At 53.0% G+C, this 22,626-nt stretch overlaps 1 protein-coding gene across 1 annotated transcript; it reads right to left on the bottom strand.

The window, feature by feature from the left end:
- Positions 1–4,064: 4,064 nt before the first annotated feature.
- Positions 4,065–20,356, bottom strand: FAM167A (family with sequence similarity 167 member A). The gene is made up of 2 exons (XM_007471123.1): positions 19,991–20,356; positions 4,065–4,328 (listed from the first exon to the last, which is right to left on the bottom strand). Exons 1-2 carry the CDS (start codon positions 20,354–20,356, stop codon positions 4,065–4,067), a joined length of 630 nt encoding a protein of 209 aa, XP_007471185.1.
- Positions 20,357–22,626: the final 2,270 nt, after the last annotated feature.

Raw genomic sequence — 22,626 nt, 5'->3', positions numbered from 1 at the left:
GCATGGCTGCAGTTTCAGCTGAAATAGCACCTTCTCAGAGAAGCCTTCCCTGACCACGTGGTAAAAGCAGCCCTCTCCCACACAAGGCAGGACACTGCTGTCACCTTTTACCTTCTCTGTGGCACTTAAAAGTATTTAACTTGTTTGGAGGCCAAATTAGAGTCATTTCCCTTTGGGCTGAAAAAGTGTACAGTCCCGTCTGCAGGGGTGGAAAGGCCCAGTGGCTTCTCGAGTGCCCTTTGAACTACATGGCCGATGGTGCTGGCAGATCTCCAGGTGCCCATCCGTCCTTCAGCTCATGACCTGTGCTCCATGCAGTCAATTCATACTGGGAGCTCTCTGCAGGAAATAGATCCCAGTCACTCATCCGCTTGGTGTAAGCAGGTGATATGATCTCAAGGGACGGCTAGAGTGCTTCTCTCCAGCTGTTCCTTCTACAGAATGGGATTCCTAACACCTGCTCTGACCTGCAGACATGGACTTCTCCCGGGAATGAGCGACAGGAGCCATTCAAGACATGCCTTCCCTGTCTGCTTTGTCCCTTTAAAGGTTTCTCCAAGTGTCTGTAGACCACCTGTGTCAGTCTCCTGGAGTGTTTGTTAAAAACAGATTCCTAGGCCCAGTGCCAGAGCTGCACACCAGAACCTCTGAGTGGAGCCCAGGAATTTCCTGGGAATGTGCATTTGCAGCAGGTGCCCCAGGTGATCCTCATGCAGGCTTCATTTTGAGCACTGCCACTTAAGATGCTGAAAAAGTCTGACACGAGTTCTCCACACAGGACAGTAAGGCTAAGCCCCGTACTTGGATGATAGACTGTGATTTGAAATACATGTCCTGTGGGTCCGCTATCCAGCAGTGCTCTGAGTTTGACCCATATGTTCTGAATCCAATCAGAGTCACCTTTGGAAGTGGCTAATGTAAGAGAGGGTGGATTTGCTTTGGCTCTGGCCTTGGTCAAATTCAGGAATAATGAATGCCTGCATCTCTCAGTTTCACATCTTGAGCTCACAGAGCCCGCACCGGGAAGCTCCTGATGGCGACACCACCAAGCAGCCCTCCTTGGGGGAAGGTGCCATAAAGGAAGGAAAGTGACTCAGGTGACTGTTCCTCCCTCCAGGCCTCCCTCCCTCCCTCCTCCCACTTCCTTCTCTTTCAATTTAGTGCTTGGCCCTGTGTGTGCTGTAACAGGAACAAGGTAAAAGGAAGCACATTTCTCCTCTTTATAAATATATTCTTTTGAAATATTTTAATTTCACTTTTTCTAACAGCAATATAGAAACAAACAATCATAAAAAATAAAATTATAAATTGTCCATCGATTACATAATAGCACTTGGTATTGCTACAGGGAGGAGGCCTGAGGCTGGGTCAGGTCATCTCAAGCTTGCCCGGGCTCCCCAGGCCTGTGATCACTGCTGAGCCCACGAAGGCGTCAGACATCACCCTGCTAGGCAGTGTCATGGAGACTTCGAGTTTTACACCCAGGGGTCCTTGAGGGATGGCAGGGAGACGGGTAGATAATGAGTAAAACTGCAACAGTATCGTATACGCGTGGTAAATCCGGAAGGCTGCCCTGGGGAGCTGGGCACGCAGGTTAGGCTGCGACTGACTCAGGCGTCTCCTGACCCACAGGAGGCAGGGACTTCACAAAGCCGAACTGACTTGGTTAGTTGTCTGTGTTCGCCGTGGAAATAAGGACGCTAACAGACACTGGACAGCGAGTAAGAAAACACACCTGTCTTTTCCCCGCACTTCTCTTCCTGACTTCTCCCCTCTTATCCCAAAATAAAATTCCCTTGGCATGAACTAAGCACAACAGCTGAGACATCTAACCTATTCCAAAAAGTGCGCCTATTGCAAAACCTATTCCATCAAGTGTTCTTGATCTCAAAGAATCATTAGGTCAACTGAGCAACTAAATTGCCCAGTTGACTCAACTCAACTGGGTTGACGAAATTCAGGTAAATCACTCAGCTGTGGCTGGACCCAGCTTTTTTAGTTACTGTAATGACTGGTTCCTAGAAAGAAAACTAATCAGTTTGGCCTTTTTTTCAGTTGTGGAATGCGCTTGCCTGTGTGGGTTCAAGTGTGTGTATGTGCACGTCTCTGAAGAGCATGTGTGCAGGCTGGCCGGCCACCCCAAGACCTCAAGGGCCGTTCTGGAGGACGCCTGGCGGGCACGCCTCTGTAGGACTTGGCAGCCCTCAGACAGAACCCCTGAGGAGAGGCATCAACTAGCTAGAGAAAACCTCCCTCCTTCCTGCCTGGGGAGGAGCCGGCCTGAGGAGGCCTAGCCTTCCACTGAGGGCTTCATGGACAAATGCTCTGAGCCTCAGACTTCTGCCACTGCTCAGAGCCGAAGGAAAAACAGATCTTGGCTACGTGGTAATACCGTCTTTGAAGGAAGCGTAAACCCTCCGGCTCTTGGAAGCCACAAGAAAACACCAAATTCTTTTCTAACTAGGGACCAATCATCCACAAACTCCCACTGCTGGCCCACAAGAGAAAAACAACCGCTCCCCAGTGTGGGTCATGGTGTGTGTGTGTGTGTGTGAGTGTGCCTGGGCCCCACTGAAATTCTACAGGAAGACAAAGCATGAAAGACAGAGCAACAAGATGCCTCACATCGACAATGGAACCCAGACGGCAGTAGGAATCGTAACTCTGGGGGTGACAGGGCTGAGTGGAGAGTGGCAGTTGGCAGTTCGTGGGTTTGGCAAAGCATTAGTACCATCTTTGGAGTTCAAGTTCATGGATACGTGATCTATGTCGCATAATTAATGATGATTATTATTAACACATCAATATTCTACAGCCGCTAAAGAGCCGTGGAGCCTGAGGGAGACCACTCCCTTCCCCTGGCCTCACTCCCTTATGAAGCAGAGGGCTCGGCTAGATGGGTCAAAGGTCAGCCCACCCCCCCCCACCCCCCACCCCACCCCCCCGCACAGGGCGTTCTACTGGGGTAACTTCCTAACTTGCTGAGGTCTCCGTCCTTACCTTACCGATCCTCCCACTTGTCCTGAGGGAGAATCTTCTAAAATCAAACCCTGAACCTCTGTACTTGACCCACCCACTGGCTTCGTCATTTGGACAAAAATCAAACAGTTATTGACAAGTTAGCCACAGGTTAGTAACAGTCTGATTCAATTAAAATTAGTTGTTTAAGTCAGGCACAGAATCTCAGTGGAGGCTCAGGGCGAGCTTCTGGGGAGGGTACGAAGGTGACGGAGGTGACACCGTCGGAATCCACCCAGAGGCCTCTGCTGCACCCCCCCCCCCCAAGGGAAATCCACTCCTAGGCGCTCCCCAGGGTTGTGGCGTGGCAGCAAAGGGGCTCTTTGGAGGTTGGGACTGGTGTATGTGGCCAGAGCAGGCAGCAGAGGGCGGGTGTGCCTGCTCCCCCCCCAGCTACACTGGTGGGACCACACACTGGAAACAGTGTACCCCGCACTTGTAGGGCCGAGGTCGAAGACCTCATCCGGGGCACTGGCTGCGGCTCTGGGGCCTGCTTCCCCAAGCTCCATGTGTTATTCCTTTTGGTCTTCCTTTGCTGGTGGGTCCCTGTCGAGGCTGCTGAGTCACCCACTTAGGGTGAATTTGAGCCAGTACTTAGAGGACAGCAACAGTGACATGGGCGCAGCTGACATCTAATCACCTCCCCCTGGGGGTCGGTGCCCCTGGGGAAGCCTTCTGCAAGAATCACAGCTTTGGTCCCCCTTTGGGTTCCCAGGTCATAGCACCAGTGATTCCGGAAACAGGAATGTGGGTCACTAAGGGGAGGATGAGACATGTGCCCTGGGGACCCAGGTCTCACTGAACAGGGGATGCGGCAGCCCTTCTGCAGGACTCTTTGGGTATTAAACCAGGGCCAGGCATGGGGACACTGAGCTCCACAGCTGGGCCCTGAGAGCACGTGTCACAGGTCCTGGGGACGCCCTGCCTCCGGGGAGACCCGCTCGGGTAGCTGGGCCTCAGCTTCCTTCCCACGCCCCCCTCCCGCCGCCCCCCACCGTCCACCTCCCAAACCCTCATTCCGGCTCCACCGCCCCGTCTAGGGCTTCTCAGCACAGAGAAAACCTGCGGGAGTTGATGTTCATCTTGGTGACCCCAATGAGCTTGAGTGGCGCAGAGAGACTGAAGGAGGAGGCGAGCGGGGCGTCGCAGAAGAGGTCGGACAGCTCGTCCCGCTCCTCCAGCTCGTAGGTGGCGTCGTTGAGCATCCGCCGGTGGAGGTCGCAGGTGTGCTCGATCTTCAGCTTGTGGATGTCACTGCGCAGGCGCATGAGCTGCCGGGCCAGCTGCTGGTCCTGGAGCCGCATCTCCGTCTGCAAGGGAAGACGGGGGAGGCATCAGCGCCGAGCTGGGCCGGGGAGAGGGGTGGGGGGTCGGTGCTTCAGCTCCATAGTCCTGGACGGGCCCAGGCCCGTTAACAGGAGACCTAATGAAGGGCTCGCATCACCATTTGGGGTCCACCTAGAGAGAGTAGCCCGTTCCCAGCTCAGGGAGGTGAAAAGACACAGAGAGTGAGGTGACAAATAAGGATGTGCTTGCCAAACAATCCTTTGTGCTAAGATAGATACTGTGTCAAAATCCTTCTGGAAGACATGCGTGTCAGTCCTGACTTAAAAGTATTTCCAGCTGTCCCACTGTTTACATACATACATAAATGGAGTAAGGGTATAAAGAATTGCATGGGAATGATAAATACCAAATTCAGGCGTCATTTCTGTAGCGCAGTGGTTATCAAGTTTGTCCAGATTCAGGAGCACGGTTGCCTTTGGGCAGGAAGCAGGGACTGAAATTGGGGAAGGTATTCAGGGGCTTCAACTCTATTGATGATGTTTTGTATCTTATGTTGGGTGGTGGGTATGCCGTCACCTTATCTTTTAAACATTTAAGAATGTCTGCATTCTTAAGAATGTCTGTCTTAAATGCATTTTAAACATTTAAGAATTCGGCCTTGGAACCAAGCGCATTTCGGGGTAGAAAAATTAGCGGCTTCACCAATAAGCATTTCATTGCTCTGTTTTCTCTCTTCCATGTTTTGATGCACTTCTACAGATCTCTTTTATACAGAGTTTATAGGTGAGAAAAACCAAGACAGAAAGTCTTGCCTGGGGATCAGCAAAGTATTTAATGGCAAAACGGGGTTAAAATTCATAGCGTCCTGTTCATTAGTTTACTTCTCAATCCTTGGGCATCACAACCCAAATGTATTGCCAATCAGAAATTGTATTGATCTAGAATAGTGCCAAATCAATGCTGGCGGGCTCACCAGAGGGCAGCTGGTCATTCATTCACTTATTTGGAGTCTCCAGCCATGCCTAGAACTGGGCTATAGGTGCCGCCTAAGCCCTTCTGAAGGAGATGGGGGCCCAATTTGTCTGAAAGTCAGTGCCGGCTCACACCACTGCGTCTTCTGTGAGTTTGGCTTGAACCACTTCTCTTTGGGGTATCCTGTAATTTGAAGATAGATCTCTTTGAAAGCTAGGAACCCTATGGCTCAGATATGAACCACGGAATTGGCCTCAGGGATTGCATCTTCAATCTGAAAAGATCCTTGTAAGTTGGGGAATTTCAGTTTTGAGCAGGTGTCTGGAAGTGCCTGCGAGATGTGGTCAGCAGGGAGGCCTGGTGGGGGGAAGGGGCCATTTTTCTATGGCCAATAGGTCTGGTCCAAGGTCAGAGAGCAATTTAGTGTTGAAAACCCATCAGAGTCAGCTGAAAGGTGGGTGGGGGTGGGGGCGTTGATAGTAAGGCATCTGTCCAGGTTCCTTGGGCTGGACAAAGGCCACCTCGGTGGAGACACCTCACACACCCATTGAGCTTGGAGGCGTTCGCCTCTGCATGAGGGGAAGGAACCGGCTTCCAGTGGGGAAGGTGATGCATATGCCTCCACTTGTTGGAGCCCAACACCAGAAGAGGCTGATCATTCTGTTTTCTCAGTAAGCTAGGTCCTGAGGGCCCATCACAGCGTGAGCAGCCCACCCTAGGACTGGCTTGCAAGACGTCTTTCATTATGACTCATGAATGTAAATCCACATTGCACCTGATGCTCAAAGACACAGTGTTTGTTCCAGGGCTACAAGGAAAAGCAGCAGTGTTGGCCCCCTTCCCACCTACTCTGTGGGCCACACAGGAATTTTCCAAGGGGGACTCCACACTTAAACCCTAAACTGAGTCCCCGCTTAAGAGGTAACTCCACTGTAATCAAGCCAAATCCATAAAGAAATGAGTTTTCTCAGCCCCTGAAGAAACCTGAGCAAAATGTACAGGGCTAAGAGGCTTTCTTCCCCCAGGATTTTTTCAATTGTGTTAAAGTACACAGAACATAAAATTTTACCATCTTAACCATTTTGAAGTGTACAGTTCAGTGGCATTAAGTACTTTTACATTGTTGTGCAGCTGTCACCACCAACCATCTGCAGAACTCTTTTTTTCCTTGCAAAATTGGAACTCTGTCTCCATTAAATAATAACTCACCATTTTCCCTCCCCTCAGCCCCTGGTAGTCACTATTCTCCTTTCTGTCTCTGTGAATTTTTTTTTTTTTTTTTTGAGGTACGCGGGCCTCTCACTGTTGTAGCCTCTCCCGTTGCAGAGCACAGGCTCCGGATGCGCAGGCTCGGCGGCCATGGCTCACAGGCCCAGCCGCTCCGTGGCATGTGGGATCTTCCTGGACCGGGGCACGAACCCGTGTCCCCTGCATCGGCAGGCGGACTCTCAACCACCGCGCCACCAGGGAAGCCCCTGTCTCTGTGAATTTGACTATCCAATTACCTTGTGTAAGTGAAATCAGGACAGTATTTAGCGTTTCGTGACTGCCATACTTCACTCAGCACAATGGCCTCAAGGTTCTTCCACGTTGTAGCACATCTTAGAATTTCCTTTCTAGGCCTGAATTATATTCCATGGAACGTATACATCGAATTTGGCTTACCCTTTCATGCATGGATGGATGCCTGGTCTGCTTCCACCTCTTGGCTCTTGTGAATAATGCTGCTATGAACACAGGTGCACAGTACGTGTTCAAGTCCCTGCTTTTGCTTCTTTTGGAAGGATACCCAGAAGTGGAATTGCTGGATCCTATGCTAATACTATGTTGAGTTTTTTGAGGAACCGCCATACTGTTCTCTGCACCATTTTACTGCAGCCAGTAAATGTTTTTATTCCAGCTAGTCCAGAGGCAGGAGTCAGCCCCTCTTTTAATTCTCCGGGAAATCACTAGTGATCCATGGGACTCGGATAAAGAGACATCACAGCAAACCACTTACACACTTAGATTCTTCTGTCCTGAGTTCCCCGACCACCACCCTCCCTGATGACCCCTTTCCAGCCCCTCCCCACTCTCAGAGCCTCACCGCCCCTCACGCCCCCTTATCCCTTCAAGCAAAACCCAAGAAATCTCCCTCTTCCTCTTGCAGAGCAGCTTGATTACCGCCTTTAGTTATTCTTCCCTCCCTTGGGGTTTCACCTTCCACCTTAGAAACAACCAGCCTCTCCTAAGAGCCATTCTTATCTGACTCAGGGAATCGAACATGTGTTGGCTACAGCCAAGCACTGACCACAGCACAGCTATTGCAACAGGGCTACGGGTCAGCTGCCACCCCCGTGGTGTGTGTGCTTTCTCACCCCGCGGGAACACACCCTTTCACCAAATACTATACCGTAATTAGAGGATTGCTGGAGTTACAGGCAGCGCCTCTGAGAATCCTACAAGTAACTTTACCCTGCAGAGGCAACAGGCCACCATGGGAGGGGGGATTGAAATCGGCATATCCCACAGCTAAGCCTTTGCCAGGGAAAGCATTAAACTCATGTTGATAGTTGAGTCACCAGGGCCAGGTTTTAGGGCCAGCGTCTAAGTCTTTTTAATAAAGGCTCAAAACTGGGAGGCCCTGCCCCATTTCAACATTCTGCACCTAGGCCTGCAGAGAAAGGACCTACATGGTGAAATTCTTACTTTTCTTTTCTTTGTTTTTTTTTTTTTTTTTTTTTTTTTTTTTTTTGTGGTACGCGGGCCTCTCATTGTTGTGGCCTCTCCCGTTGCGGAGCCCAGGCTCCGGACGCGCAGGCTCAGCAGGCATGGCTCACGGGCGCAGCCGCTCCGCGGCATGTGGGATCTTACCGGACCGGGGCACGAACCCGTGTCCCCTGCATCGGCAGGCAGACTCTCAACCACTGCACCACCAGGGAAGCCCTCTTACTTTTCTTTGGCCAATATTGTTCAGTTTATATGGTGCATTACTTATGATCTATTTGCTTCTTACAGCTCTTGGAATGGACAGTATCCAGGCAGACAGGAAAACAAGAATCCCAAGGTGATCAAGGGCATTTTGTTCAATCCCGATTTCTGAGGCTGGAATCTAAGCTATCCCAGCCCAACAGCCACAATTAGGCTCTGATTGATGCTGAAGAGAGGCCATTTTCTCGGAACATGCTCCCTTCTCTATGAGACTTAATCTTGAACCATGGAAAGAGTTTTCATAACCTGTCTCATGACTTAGCTCAACTAAACGTCCAGTTATTGTTTTAATCAGCATTGTGTAGAAATAGAAGCCTGGATAAAACATGATTCATTATTTGATCTTGGGTTTGGCCTCAGAAAGAGCCAGAGACATGCTGTGAGGAAAGAACGTGAGGGTTGTCACTGAGGTGTGCTGCTGGATGACAACCTCAGATGCTGGGAAAAATTAATTTTTTTTTTCAAATACCCCCTAGAAACCAAACTGGGTTTGTGAATTGATTTCCAGGGGATGCTGTTGACTCAGGCAGAGGCTGGAACATGCTTTTCGGCCTCCGCTTGCCCTGCAGCCCCAATCTTGGCGCTGGGAAGGTACAGGCTGAATCTGGGTTCTCCTGATGCCCCTGGAGCCATTGTCTGCCGGGAGGGAAAGTCGGAGCGAGCCCCAGAGCCAGGACAGAGAGCAGGGGGTGCTTCAGGCCCCAGCAGGGACTCTCCGTCCCCAATGGCAAGAGTCAAGCTCTACATACTATATGATAAAGTCTTCGGTTTCCAAACTTGGAAGGTCCCAGGCCAAACTGCCACCTGCACAGGTGAGGCTGACCTTTGGGAAGGACGGGTGGTGCATTCTGAAGGCCCCCAGGTCTGTCCCCAGAGGCTCTGGGTTCTAGTCTGCTTTGGTCTGAATCTTTGTGTCCCCCTCAAATTCATATGTTGAAACCCTAAAGCCCAATGTGTTGGTATCAGGAGGTGGGCCTCTGGGAGGTGATGCAGTCATGCGGGTAGAGCCCTCATGATAGGATTACTATTCTTATAAAAGAGACCCCAGAGAGTCCCCTCGTCCCTTTCCATCACGTGAGGACACAGCGAGAAGTCTTTAACTCGGAAGACGACCCTCCCCTGACCATGCTGGGACCCTGATCCCAGACTTCTAGCCTCCAGAACTGTGATAATTGAATGTCTGTGGTTTATCAGCCACCCAGTCGGAGACGGTTTGCTGCAGCAGCCTGAATGGATGAAGACAGTCCCAGTCCAGCCTATAAGGAGATGAGTGGCCCGGGGCAGGAGATGTGACCCCTTTGTGGAAAGAGGATGCTCGTCACCTCCCCACACCTCATAAGGTTGCATCCTGGACATGAGGGAGCCCTAGAAGCCGTACACCCAAGAAAGGAATTCTGTGAGAGGAGAGAGACGGGAAAGACAGGCCCAGATGAGCACACCCACATTCACTTGTCAGCCTGCACCTCAGCATCCTTTCACACCTCCCTGCCCCCCTCCCACTCTCTGCACTCAGCCCTGCAGTCAAGAGGCCAGCAGCCAGGTTTCTCCCCTTCTTCAAACCTTTCAAAGGTACAACTGGCCCTCCTGGCGCCCTTGCTCTCTCCAGCCTTGAACTCCCATTCTGAGCCCCTGGCGCCTTGTGGCAGCCACGCTGGGTCTGTGTCCCCTCCCCCAGAACCACGCCTTCCCAAGCCATCATCCACATACCCAGCTCAGCCCTTGTCCCCCAACCCTGCAGGATGGGTGACACCCCAGCCACAGGTACCTCTTACAGCAACACCCACACACAGCATTGCCTGTCTCCTCACCAGACAGTAAAACATGCAGGAGAGATCAGGCCTGGTGCTCAAAAGGCATTGGCTGAGGTGGAAACACAAGTTGGAATAAAGTAATATATTTTTTAAGTTAAAAAAAAAAAAAAGGCATTGGTCGAATGAATGAATGAATGAATTCAATTCTCCTAGAGCCAGGTCTTGATTTTACACAGGTGGGACAATCCTAGAACACCATCCCTGACTTTCCCACCCAGGCTGCCCTCTAGGCCTGGGGAGAGGCCTCGAGTAGAAGGAACAGAGCGTCGGCTTGTGGGTCCAAAGTCCTTCACCACCACTCACGGGAGGTGCCCCTCTGGGCAAGTTGCTCAAGCTGCCTGAGCCTCAATTTCCTCATCTGTGAAATGGGTACAATAATAATGCCTGCCTGTTCTGAGAATTAAATAAATAAAACATATATAAGACACTTGGTCCGGGACATGGGGTTCCACAAATATTAGTTCCACTTTATCCATTCTTCATAGAGCTCAGCCGTCAGTTTTTTTTTTTTTTTCCATATGACATTCTTATCTCTCCTACTAGGTTTAGGAGTTCTGGAGGACAGTGTGATTCTCCTTTGTTCCCCAACTGCCTGGAGCAGAGCTAGTCACCAACCCATGCTTCCCACACACTTTGGGGGTGATTGCTCACACCTGACACATTGTTATCAATACCAAGTACGGCCGGCTGGTCTGGTAGGGCAGTACCGGCATCTCGTCACCAAGTGGTCTGTCCAGAGTCACAGAGCCAGTAACGCCGAAGCACCTCAGCATTTGCCGTGGAGGCATCTCCCAGGCAGGGGTGTCCTCAGCTTGGACACGATGGGTTCAGGTCCGCAGGGTGGGCCAGGGACTTCCCCAACTTCCCTGCCACTGCCCTGGACAGCAAGTGGGGGCCTTGCTGGGCAACAGCTAGCCCTGGGATGGTGCCCCGCTGTGCCAGGCTGCTGGAGTGGGGTCCACAGCACAGCTCTTCCCCCTGAGCCCCAAGCAAGACTGCAGGGAGGGCTGGCCCCCCGCCTCTCCTGCTAGGGTGTGTCTAGGCGAGAGAGTAGACAGAGACGAGACCCCCCCGGCACTTCCTGCTCCGCCGTGACCTCCTTGGGTTGCCTTCTGAACTTCCACCTGCAGGGAGCGCCCACCAGCACAGGCAGGAGTAGCGCTCCATTAAGGGATTGCGTGGAGATCAGCTCTAGCCAGGGCCATTGTCAAATGTGATGGAACAGGGCTGAGGTGCCTGGCATCCTTAGGGAGCCCCCAGAAGACCCCTGGAGCACCTGTGTTGGGACTTCTAGACTTTTCTTGGGTTCTGGGCTCCCCGGCTTGGAAACAGATGGGCTGGGAGTTTCACCTCTGACACCGATTGAGCCCAGGAACCAGCCAGGAACCCTCGCTGCCCAAGAGTCAGGAAGCGAGCCCTGTGGAGCTAGGTCTCCTATGAGTGATTAAGGTGCCCCTGCACCTGCAGTTTCTATATATAGATTCCCACCTGTGCCTTCCAAAGGAAGTGAAGCAAATCTGTTCTCTGCAAGTGTGAGCAAGGCCATTAGCTCTCCCAAGTTATTTCACGCTCGGCTACACTGGAACCTGCCTCCTTAGAGGGAATGATGGTTTGGGCTTCACCCCGGGAGGGGCCTCACAGCAGCCTCAGTGCTGGGCTGGACTCAGAGCCCATCTCAGGAGGGTGTCTGCTGTGCCTGTGGGGCGTCCGTGACCTGTCTCCCCTTCACGTGCCAGAGTTAGGGGGTGAGTCCGAGCACACCCTGGGTGCTCAGGAAACCTCAGGGACTGCTGAGCCCCATGCAGTGTGTCCAGCACCGACGTGGGGCCACCGGCCGGAGCGTGGGAGAGGCCAGAGAGGGCAGGGGGAGCCCACGAGCAGCAGCTGCTAGTGGACACTCTCAGGACCTCTCCACCCATCTCCCTCTCTGGCTGAAAAATGAAGGCTCACCACCCCTTGGGTTTCTTCCTGCTCGAGCACCGATGGCTCCGTCCATAGTTGTAACCAGCACTGCACAAAGCAGTTGCTCTGGCAGGGGGAAGCTTTGTCCTCCTCAGTCCCTGTGCCGGGGGGTGGGGTGAGGGCGCCCGCCCTTGGGGGAGCCACGTGGGAGGTAGAGAAGCCAAACCGCCTGCCATCCGGGCCCCTCCCTGGCTCCTGGGCACCTCGGGGCCTGGCCTGGCCCTGCCAGCGGCCAGGAGCGGTGCCCCCCAAGTGCCAGACCCTCGGTGCAGCTCTGGAAACCATCTCCCTGCTGCCAAGGGCTTAGCCACCTGGAGGGAGCCTCGGTGGCCTTTCCCTGGCTTTTGTCAGCTTGCTGGCTGAGTCTGGCTCACGCCTGAGCCTGGGGACGCGGCCAACACCTCAGGGCAGTGCCAGCTTTTCAGACCCTGGAGGAGCCCCGGGGCAAGGGTGGGTCCAGAGCCTGTAAAATAACACACCGCTCAGAAACGACAGTCCAGCCCAGGGGCACCTCGGCCGTGAACAGTCCCAAGACTCTGTGTGCCACCCTCTGTGTCAGGATAGAGTGTCCTTCTCAGAGGCAGGAGAGTGCCTGAAAGAGTGCAGAATCGGGAAGCTTTGGAGAACGACAGCCCAGAGTTCCAGGAGTTGAGACAGCATGTTGACTGCTCAACTCATGAACTACGTCTGAGGTTTTGACGGCCCAAAGCCTCGTGAACCACGATGCGCCTTCACCTCTTCTGACCTCGGGAGCCCCTGGCTGGGCAGCAGGGGTTCTGAACCGGCAGATCTGGGCTCCAATCCCTGCTCTGCTGGTTGATCACAGGCAAGTCACTTTACCTCAGTTTCCTCACCCATAAAATGGGGGTAGTATTAGTGCCACCATAGAAGAGGCACATGGATGTGCGTGCATAGTGCCTGCCCACCTCAGGAGCCCAGCAGGTGCCCTCTGCCCTCTGTGCCCGCCTCACTGTCCCATCACAACCCCCTACCGGGTAGTATGTATAATCTCCGCTTTACGATGACAAAACCCAGGGCCAGGCTAACGGGGTTTCCTAAACTCACACAGCTAGGATGAGGTAGGACTTGACGGGACGTCTAATCTAGTTACAAACTGCATGCTTTGCTGATTCCACCTGTGACTGCTTACTGGCCCTGTCACATTAGAATCACCTGCAGGCACATGTGAAGTCCCAGCCTTATGGCATCTGAATTTCCACGGAGGGCTGGGAGGGATCCTTGGTTTTACCCAAAGCACTGGGTGCCTGATCCAGCAGTCACTACACACTAGCCTGGAGGGTAGTTACCACAGCTGGGAGGGTGCCCCTCCAAGGAGCTGGGTTTTAATTATTACAGGATGATGGGAACGGGAATAAGGAGAAGGCTGATGTCAAGCCTTGGAGACGTGGATTTGGTTGCTAAGGAAGTTAGGGATGTGTACTTCCCTTTGGTTAATTTCAAAGTCCACCGTGCCTGGCACTCGGTGATTGCTCAACATGGGTCTCACACCCCAAAGCATCTGGGGACTATATTTACTGTTCCTCTAGCATAGCTCTTGTCTCACGGTGTCACTGTTTACATGTTTGTCTCATCCACAAAGGGGGGGCCCCATAAAGACAAGGGCCCTGTCCCCACCGGCACCAGCACCTAAGCCCAGGCATTCGGTCAACACTGCTCGTACTGAACGAACAAATTGGATCGAAGGACGCCCGCCTGCCTCTTACAGCCCCAGGACCACCTCACGCTGTTCTTCTGGTTAAGTGCGGCCATCAGGTCTCTTTTCCTTCCCTCTCGCACCCTCTTCTCTGCATTGCAAGGTGGCCAAGAGATGGAAAGCAGGCAGGATCTCCTGACTTGGAGCCACCTTCATCCCACTGGTCAACAGTTCCCACCTAATGCCGAGTGGGGGACGTCTGGCGATCGCAGATCTCATTTTTTATCTTTTTCTAGGAGATCCGATGCCTTATTTAACCTGGAAGTTATGAGGGGAGGCATGTGTGCCAATTACACTGGCAAGAAGTGGAGCTTAGTTCTTTCCCGTCTTTTGTCTTTTACTTTTATAATCTTTTTCTCTCCCTAATCATATATATTTCTATTTTAGAAATTTCAGAAACTACAGAAAAGTCCAAAGGATAATATCAGCTCCCAGAAATAAAGATCATTGATGTTTTGGAGTATTTCCTTTGTAGGCCCCTTTGTTTAGCAATTCTTTAGTAACCGCTAAAGGGCGGTATCTGGCCAGATTAACGAGATAGGCTTCCTCCTGCAGGAGTGGATGGGTGGAAAGCCCCTGCTACACAGAGACCTAGGCTCGGGCAAAGTGACACCTGGGCTAGAAACTCCTGTGCATCAAACCCCAGCTCAGCCAGCAGCCCCCTGGGTAGCTCTGAGCAAGGTATTATCCTCATTATGGACGGGGCATGGCTGCCCCCATCCCTGCCATAGGGTTGTTATGAGGCGTTGCTAATAACTCTCTGTGACCCCTTACATGTGTCCCGTTCTAAAATCAAGGCCTGATTTTTTGTTTTTTTCCGGCCGCGCCACGATCTTAGATCCCCAACCAGGGATTGAACTTGCGCCCCCTGCATTGGAGGGTAGGAGTCTTAACCACTGGACCACCAGGGAAGTGCCCCCATTCTGAAATCAGCAGTTTCAAATGCAGGCTTTTTGACAACTCGTGGGCCCACTGACTTGAACATCTGATGTGAGCACCTGTACCCAGTACAAAGGAAAGAGATCTGGGTACAGAGCCAGGAGAGGCAGGTCTGTGTCTTGGCTTAGCCACACCCTTACATGTGACCTTGGGCAAGTCACTTAACCTCTCTGACTCTCAGGCTCAGCATCTTTCTGAGCCTCAGTTTTCTCATCTGTAAAACGGGAATAGCAAATACCTCCAAGCCATCTCACTCAGATACTGTATGTAAACGTGCCTTGAGGACCATAAAATGCTCCCCCAGATGGGCGGGGTTAACATGGCTATCACCTTCACGCCTCTCACCTCTATCCCCATCAGAAGATGCTCAGTGAGCTTGAACTGTCATCTGGCCACTATCATTCAGTAGCAGTGGATAACACTGGCCTCAGAGGGCTGTGCTTGGACACACCAGTCACGTGCTTGTCAAGTGGGCAGTACAGGCAAGAGAGGGTTAACCCGGAGAGGCCAGCTGGGTCCAGGGCTACGGGCCTCCTGTTATGGCAGGCCTTAGAATAATTAAAACTTGTCAGGTTTCCTTACCCTTTTTCTAACAACCATAAACACCTTTTTGGTGGGGGGCTCTGTCTGTGGGGATCAAACACCTGCATGAGGCTAAAAGAAAAATATCTGTTGACGCCCAGGGATTCTCGCCACAAAGACAACGCCTTAGGAAGCTGGACTGTTTTGTTTTGGTTTTAGTTTTGGCACCGCACAGGCCAAGTAGATGATTTCTCCCTTTTCTTTATCCTTCAGGTTGGCAACGGGAGCATTTTAGCAGGACTAAAGAGAGAGGCAGAAGGGAGTGTCCCTTTTCCTCTTGGGCTGCAAGCTCTGGGGCCAAACGCAATCAGAGGTTTGTGACATGTTCTGAATTTCAGGCTCAGATAGAAGGCTGAGACCCACAGCTTCAGGGCCACGTCCTTTCTAGCTCACCCCTTCCTGAAGCATTGCCCCAGCCCCACTCCAGGCCACTTGGACCTAGTGAGGCCACCATGAAGGTAGAAAGCTGGAGGCTGTGGCCTCTGGCAGCGGGAGCAGCCTGGATCAAGCAGAGTTGCAGAGGGCCACTTCACTAGGCTCTGAGTCGGTCTCCCCAGTAAACGATGCTGGGTTTCAGCCTGGGGAGTCAGGTGGCCCGAAGCTGCCAGGCACAGAGGCGGCAGCCCTGCCTGCCATAGCCGGATGGTGACACCTTTCCTGAATACACAGGGAGCTGAAGGTCAAGCCTTCCTGGCTGGAGGAGCAGTGACAACAGGGCTTAAGGATTCCCACCTTCCTTGTACCCCCAACATGTCACTCTGAAGGAAAACCCTCTACTTGCAGGTCCCTGGGGGTGTCAGGAGCGAATGCACTTTCCGTGCAGTGAAAGCTGAGAGGAAGGCTGGACCCTGAGGGAGCTGCTAGGACCTTCTCTGGCCTTGGGAATAAGCCAAGATTCAGGCAGTCGCTCTCTGCCTTTGAGCTAACCTCCTAGGAGATAGGGTTGGACCACCCATGCTTCCAGACCCGACATCGCCTGCCTCTAGGAGGGTCAGCATTGACAACAAGAACCTCGCTGGTTTCATCAACTGCTCCGGTATAAGCTCTTGATGGTCAGAGACCCGTTCAGGGCACAAACCCACGACTGAGCCCGAACTCCCAGCCAATTGAGTTTGGCATCATGTGGGGCAAACAGCTACACAGCTGACTGAATTACAGATTTTTCATGTTTCCTTGGCCACATCAAGAGAAAAGACAAATTTGCACACGGGTCTGATAAATCAATAGAGAGAGCCTGCCCGGGTATAGAGAAAACTTGACTCTGGGCTTAAAATAAAACAAAGGTTATTTGAAACCACTTTTGAAATCACTATTTTTAAAAAAACAGGTTAATTTTTAACGACACCTTCAATGAGTTAACAGGTGATGAATTAGGGAAAACAATGACGTGAAGTTTAATGTTTTGACTGAGAGTTAAAACAGGAGCGTGGGCGTGTTGATCAAATGTTCAACTCTGTTTTCAAGTCAGTCAAAGGATTTTATAGGTTGCCTTTGTTACTCTTTAATCTCAGAAGCGGGCAGAACTGCACATTTCAGTTGGCCTGCCTGCTGGTCTGCATTTGGGCTGCTCTGACCTCAGACTTAAAGTCTTCTGAACTAATTCAGCTCTTGGACCATTCGGTGTGGGATGATGTGGCTTCATCCCCGGAGCCCACTGGCTGAGCCCAAGCCCAAAGGACGGTTACAGCAGGGACAGGGTTTAGGGCACAGGCTTGGCGACACTTGGGGGTTCCCTCTGAGGTCCCTTCTTGGTTCTCTGACCCCAGTCTTGCCTGCCTTTCAGTCCTTGATTCTCAAAGTGTGGTCTGTGGACCAGCAGTACAGCAAGCACTACCTTGGCGCTTGTTGGAAATTTGGAATCATGGACCCCATCCCAGACCTGTAGGATCAGAATCTTCATTTTAACAAGATCAGAATCTTCCCATTAGAGTTGGAGAGTCTTTGCTCTGAGAGTTTCTCTACCTGCAGCTGGAGGAGGCCTGCCCGATGGGGCCCTGTGGGAGGGACACCTCTCACCACCTACCTCTCTCCCCAAAGCTCTACTCTCACTGGTGAAGGCTGAGTTCACCACTTACTAGTCATATAATTCTAGGCAGGTCGTCTGACTCTACGAGCCTCAGTTTACTCATCTGTATAATGGAGACATAACAGCAATCGCACAGGTCTGCTGTAGGAACAAAAGAGACCACAGCGTGAGGGCTGGACTCTCAATTTTGTTTCTCCCTCTGCCCCACCTATTGACTGCCAACATCTTTGTGAAGTCACGGAACAAAATCAACTGCCTTTGGAAGACACTATGTAGTACAGTGGCTAAGAAGAGCCTGGGCGAGGCAACCAGACAGGCCACTGGTCAAATTTCTACGCTCTCAATTATTGCTACATTCCCCTCTGAGCCTCAGTTTCCTCTTCTGTAAAATGGGGCAACAGGAAGGTGATGTGACACTCAGAAGAGGTAAGTCATGCATGTGAAACACCTGGCACACAGTAGTCACTCAATTGGTAACAAATCTTGATATTATTATTATTATGCTTATTACCCACCTTTGGTAGCACAGAGAAGTGGCATGGAAAGGGGGAAAATACGCAAATATAAAGCATTATTAATAATGCCGATGTTCACTGTACTTATCTACAACAGCCTTAGACAGCCACATTAGTCCTAACGATTAACGCTCCTCTCCCTGCCTGTGGAGTATGACTCCATATGTCACCCCTGGATGCCCTTGGCCTGGTCCACCTTCCTCCCCTCAGCCAGTGCACTCCGGCTGGGGCACGTTGTGCTGCTTGGCTTGCAATGGGCTTGGCAAGAAAAATGAGCATGGCCTGTAGGTCTATGGCAGTGGTTCTCAACCCAGGCTGTACTTTGAGAATAGCTTGAAAAACTACTGACGCCCAGGGCCCACCCCCAGATGTTGGTTTGACTGGTCTGGGGTGTGGTCTAGGATTTGGGGGTTTCAAGGCTTCCCAGGTAAGTGTAACATAAGCCAGGGTTGAGAGGCGGCTCTCATCCAGCGGACCTAGGGGACAACTTGAGAGAATGCCCTACTGGTTCACACCCAGGAAACCCCTTCTCTGATTTCCACCCCCAACAGGGACCCATGCGGGATGCTAACTTACTTAGAAAGTAAAAGCCTCCACTCCCAGAAGCAATCAAACCTCAAATGAACCCAAAGCCAACAAATTGAATCCTTGATTGATGGGACTATTTTTTTGTTCCTCTTTATGAAAACAAATCAAAGCAGTGCAGCCTCAAGGATTTAAAGAGCAGCTTCGTGTCCATCCGTCCTCACCTCTTACATGCCCCGAGAGCACCCAGTGGCGATGGGGAGTCTGGAGACCACCCAGTGGTGATGGGGAGTCTGGAGACGCAGTGCGAATCCCCAGCGGCCACGTCTTCTCTGCAAGCAACTAACACTCCAGTTACCAGGACAGACACAGTGGAGACGTGTTTTGAGAAACAGTCTCAACATCAAAGATTAAAACCAAAAAAGATGTCTGATTAATCAGATACTTGAGTCCCTGAGCCCTCCTGGCCCCAGTTCTTTACCTTAACTCACAAGGAATTCCAGGCCCCAAAGGGGATTTATTTTTCAGGCTTCTGCCCAGCAAACCAGGCAGGCCTCTGCCTACCCTGTGGGACCAGGAGTTACTGGAGGCTCTGGAAGGCGGTTGGCCCTTGGTTCCTGGCTCACCTGTGGCCAGAGTGGCCCGACTGGGCAGCTGTGACCTGGGCCGCAGGTGATGGGGCTGGGTGGGGCAGGAGTTGAAAGCACACGATTAGCATCACACCTGGCTCTGCTGAGACACCACCATGCCCAGGACCAGTGTTTCTCCCCTGGGCGACGGGCGCACAGCTCTGCACGCCAACCCCCTTCTCATGTGCTGAGCGACGCCCCTGATGGGAACCTGCCTCGCCCGTGGGCAGAAAAAAGGTCGAGCTGCTGGCCCCAGCTCCCAACGCACGCCCAATGCTCACACTTACTCCACCTGGATGCCCTCCCAGCTCTGACCTCTGGGCAGTTTCCTACTCAGCCTCCGAGCCTCAGCCCAAAGCCTTCACCCCCGCCAGGCCTGATCAGCCACGCTGCCCCTGGGCAGCTCCCTGTACACCCGTCAATGTGGGCAGAGTGCTGCTGGGCTGAGCCCGAGCTACTTACAGCAGCGCCCGCGCTGCCCTGTGCTTGCCTCACGCGGCCCCGCTGCCCAGAGCAGCGCCGTGGGGCAGGGGGTGGCTGCTGAATAAAGGGCCACAGGAGCGGCCAGCAGCTTGGGCAGGTGGCAGGGTGACAGGGATTCAGAGAGGAAGAGGGGCAGTCACAATCCAGGAAGGAGTGTATGGGACTCTGATGCCAGGAGTGGTGCTGGGGACACCTTCAAAACACAGGCTCAGGGGGACTTCCCTGGCAGTCCAGTGGTTAAGACTCCACACTTCCAATGCAGGGAGTGAGGCTTCCATCCCTGGTCGGGGTACTAAGATCCCACATGCTGCAAAGCGTGGCCAAAAGACTAAAAATAAAAAACACAGGCTCAGGCTCTCCACAAGGACCTGTGGTTGGGGGCTGATGGGCACATGGACCACATATATCCACACAGTAATGAGGCCCACCCTTGACTAAACAGGAAAATGTGCCGTTGGGAGGGGGAGAGATGGGGGAGGGACAGAGGGGTGGAGACAGAGACAGAGAGAGAATGGCATCTTTTCTGGGGCTTCCTGGAGGGACAGCCACTTACTCACCAGTTCCTTCCTGAGCCAGGCTATAGCTTCGTCGATGCTCTCGAAGCCCTCCAACCTGCCAGTGCATGGGGCCCCATCGTCCTGGCTGGCCATCCCATGAGACTGAGGGTGCCGCCTGGGCGCTCCTGGGGGGCGCGAGGGCCCCTCTCCCACGCGGCCCCGCTGCCCGGCCACTGGCCTCGGGAGGGGCCACATCTGCTCCTCCAGCCCGGCCTGCCATTCCAGGTAGGAGGGCCTGCGGGTCTCCAGCCTCAGTTTCTCCGTGAGGGCCTTCAGGGTCCGGAGGTGGTCATCGGGAGGCGGGGCTGCGCCTGCCGGCCCTTCTTCCCCACTGGCCGCGTCTCCTCGGGTCTGGGGCACAGACATTCTAGAACCTGCCTGGGCAGCCAGACATGGGAGGTGGCGGAGGGCACCGTGGGAGTCTTGGTGGATGGCAAGGTCGGGTCCTGCTCTGGAAGGGTCTCACCCAGCTGGGGCCGAGGGTCCCGAGGGCATCGCTAGGACGGGCGCAGCTCCCGGAGTCCAGAGGGAGGACGGCGAAGCTGCAGTGTCCACCGGAGCAGCTGCAGACAATCTGGGTTTAAGATGCCGTGGGCGCCACGCTTTGCAAGAGGCAGGAACAGACAAGCGTTAGCAGGAATCTTTGGAGGCAGCTTTGCCAAGAATATCTGTCAGTGCTGGAGGTGAAGGCAGATCGAAGACTGGAGGGGATGCAGGACAGGGAAGGGCAGGCGGGGAGAAGCTGCTGGCTGGTGTGAGGCCTGCAGGAGGGATTGGAACGATGTCAGTGCTGACCCCTCCCCTTGATGCGGCCTCAGAAGGCGACACTGAGGCTGAGAGCGGCTCAGGCACGGGGCTGCTGACTGCTAGTTCAGGGCTGGAAGAGAGGCCACTTCAATGGCCGAAGTCCATGCAAAAAAGTTAATCGTAAAAGTGTGGACTTGGTGCAGTGTCTCGCCATGTATGAAACGTTTCCACCCCTATTACCTCATTTACTCCTCACTGCAAGTCTGTAATTACTTCTTTTTGTCCCCATTTTACACACGAGGAGCCTGAGTCTCAGAGGTTAAATGACTCACCCAAGAGCTCCCACTGATTAGCAAGGACAGAGCCGGTCTCAGGCCTCTCTAAGCGCAGGCTGTCTGGAGGGGCGGAGGGGGTCCCCATGCAGACGCAGGTGAGCCTTGGGTCCAGGCACCCCCTGAGCCCGACCCGCCCCATCCACCACAACCCCGTCCTAGGCTCCAGCCCTTTGGGGCAAGTCCTCCTGCACACTCTCAGCTTCCTTCCCCAAGAACAGCACCTTATCTCTCACCTCATCAGAGAAGGAAGCAAGTAAACCTGCAGCAGCTGAGGGAGATTGTTAAATGGAGCGAGGCTGTGACTCACCTTCTAAAAAGACGGTTCTCACATTCACCTAAAAGGCCCACACAGCAGCGCCTCCCCGGCGGGGGCTGCAGTCTGCTGATCTGCTTTGGCCTTCCCACCCCCAGGGAGGAGGTGTGAGCCAGGCCCTTGCCCCATAATTTGGAGTCACAAGGCAGAGGAGTAGCTCTGAGCCAGAATTAGGCCCCGGGCTCCCAGCCTCCATATCCCACGGTGTCTGGCAGGTGGAGATGGGCCATCAGAGTAGGAGACACTTGACTCGGGCCAAGGAGAGGAGCCCTTGGCTTATCAGGGGGAGCTTTAAAAATCTGTGCTGAGGGCGTGCCGCCGTGAAAAAGACTGAATCAGTCTGGAACAATGTCCAAGATAAAGCGTACATGAAACAAAATATATATTCGCAGCCTGGAGAGGATGCCGCCCTTGGTGTGGAAAAGGCGGGGAAGGAAGAGATTTTTATTGATTTGTGTGTGCCTGAGGAGAAAAGCTGAAACTGAGAGTTGTGATTGCTTGTCTGGGGTGATGGGGACCAAGCATGGGGCGATGGTGGGCAGGCTGGGCCACCAGGGAGACTGTGGGCTCCTCTCTCACTGAGGCTTGGAGCTACTCAAGAAGAGCTGAGCTTGCTGTCTTTCCGGATGGTTCCTACAACCCCTTCCTGCAGTGGCATCTGACCAGAGGGATGCTCTGAGCCTGGCCCCAGTAATGAGAAGAAATCTTCCACCCCAACCAACAGCAGAGAAACCTAGCTCTTGGTCTCCAGCCACACACATGAGAATCCCCTGAGGAACCTCCACAAACACAACTCCCATGGCCATCCCAGGGGTCCTGATTCAGTAAGTCCGTGGCCGGACTTAGGCATTAGCATATTTTAAAGCTCCCCAAGTGACCTGAGATGACCAGGGTTGAGAACCGCTGGTCTTGAGACAGAAACACTAGACTTGGGATCAGATGGTCCGGCCGTAGGTGCTGCCAGGCTTGCTGAGCCTCAGTTTTCTCACCTGTAAAATGGGGGTGATAATACCAACCTCCTAGGTTTGGGGGAGTGGCACAACTAAGGTTTGTATGTACCCTCTGCAGGCTTAGCATGCCCTGAAAATCTGGGGTATTCTCATGGGGGTCTTCTGTGCAGCCTCACCGTCCCACAGGCTTCTTAAGAATCTCTCCAAATCTAAAGACCTATTAGCCGCAGTCTGGGGCCCCTCCCAGGCGCCGCCTGCCTCTTTGCTGAGGTGCCAGAGTCTGTTTGGAGT

The sequence above is a fragment of the Lipotes vexillifer genome, unplaced genomic scaffold (assembly GCF_000442215.2).
Source record: "Lipotes vexillifer unplaced genomic scaffold, Lipotes_vexillifer_v1.1 scaffold770, whole genome shotgun sequence".
Taxonomy (NCBI): domain Eukaryota; kingdom Metazoa; phylum Chordata; class Mammalia; order Artiodactyla; family Lipotidae; genus Lipotes; species Lipotes vexillifer.
Note: the sequence above shows the minus strand (reverse complement) of the source record. Positions and strands in the feature narration are given on the sequence as shown.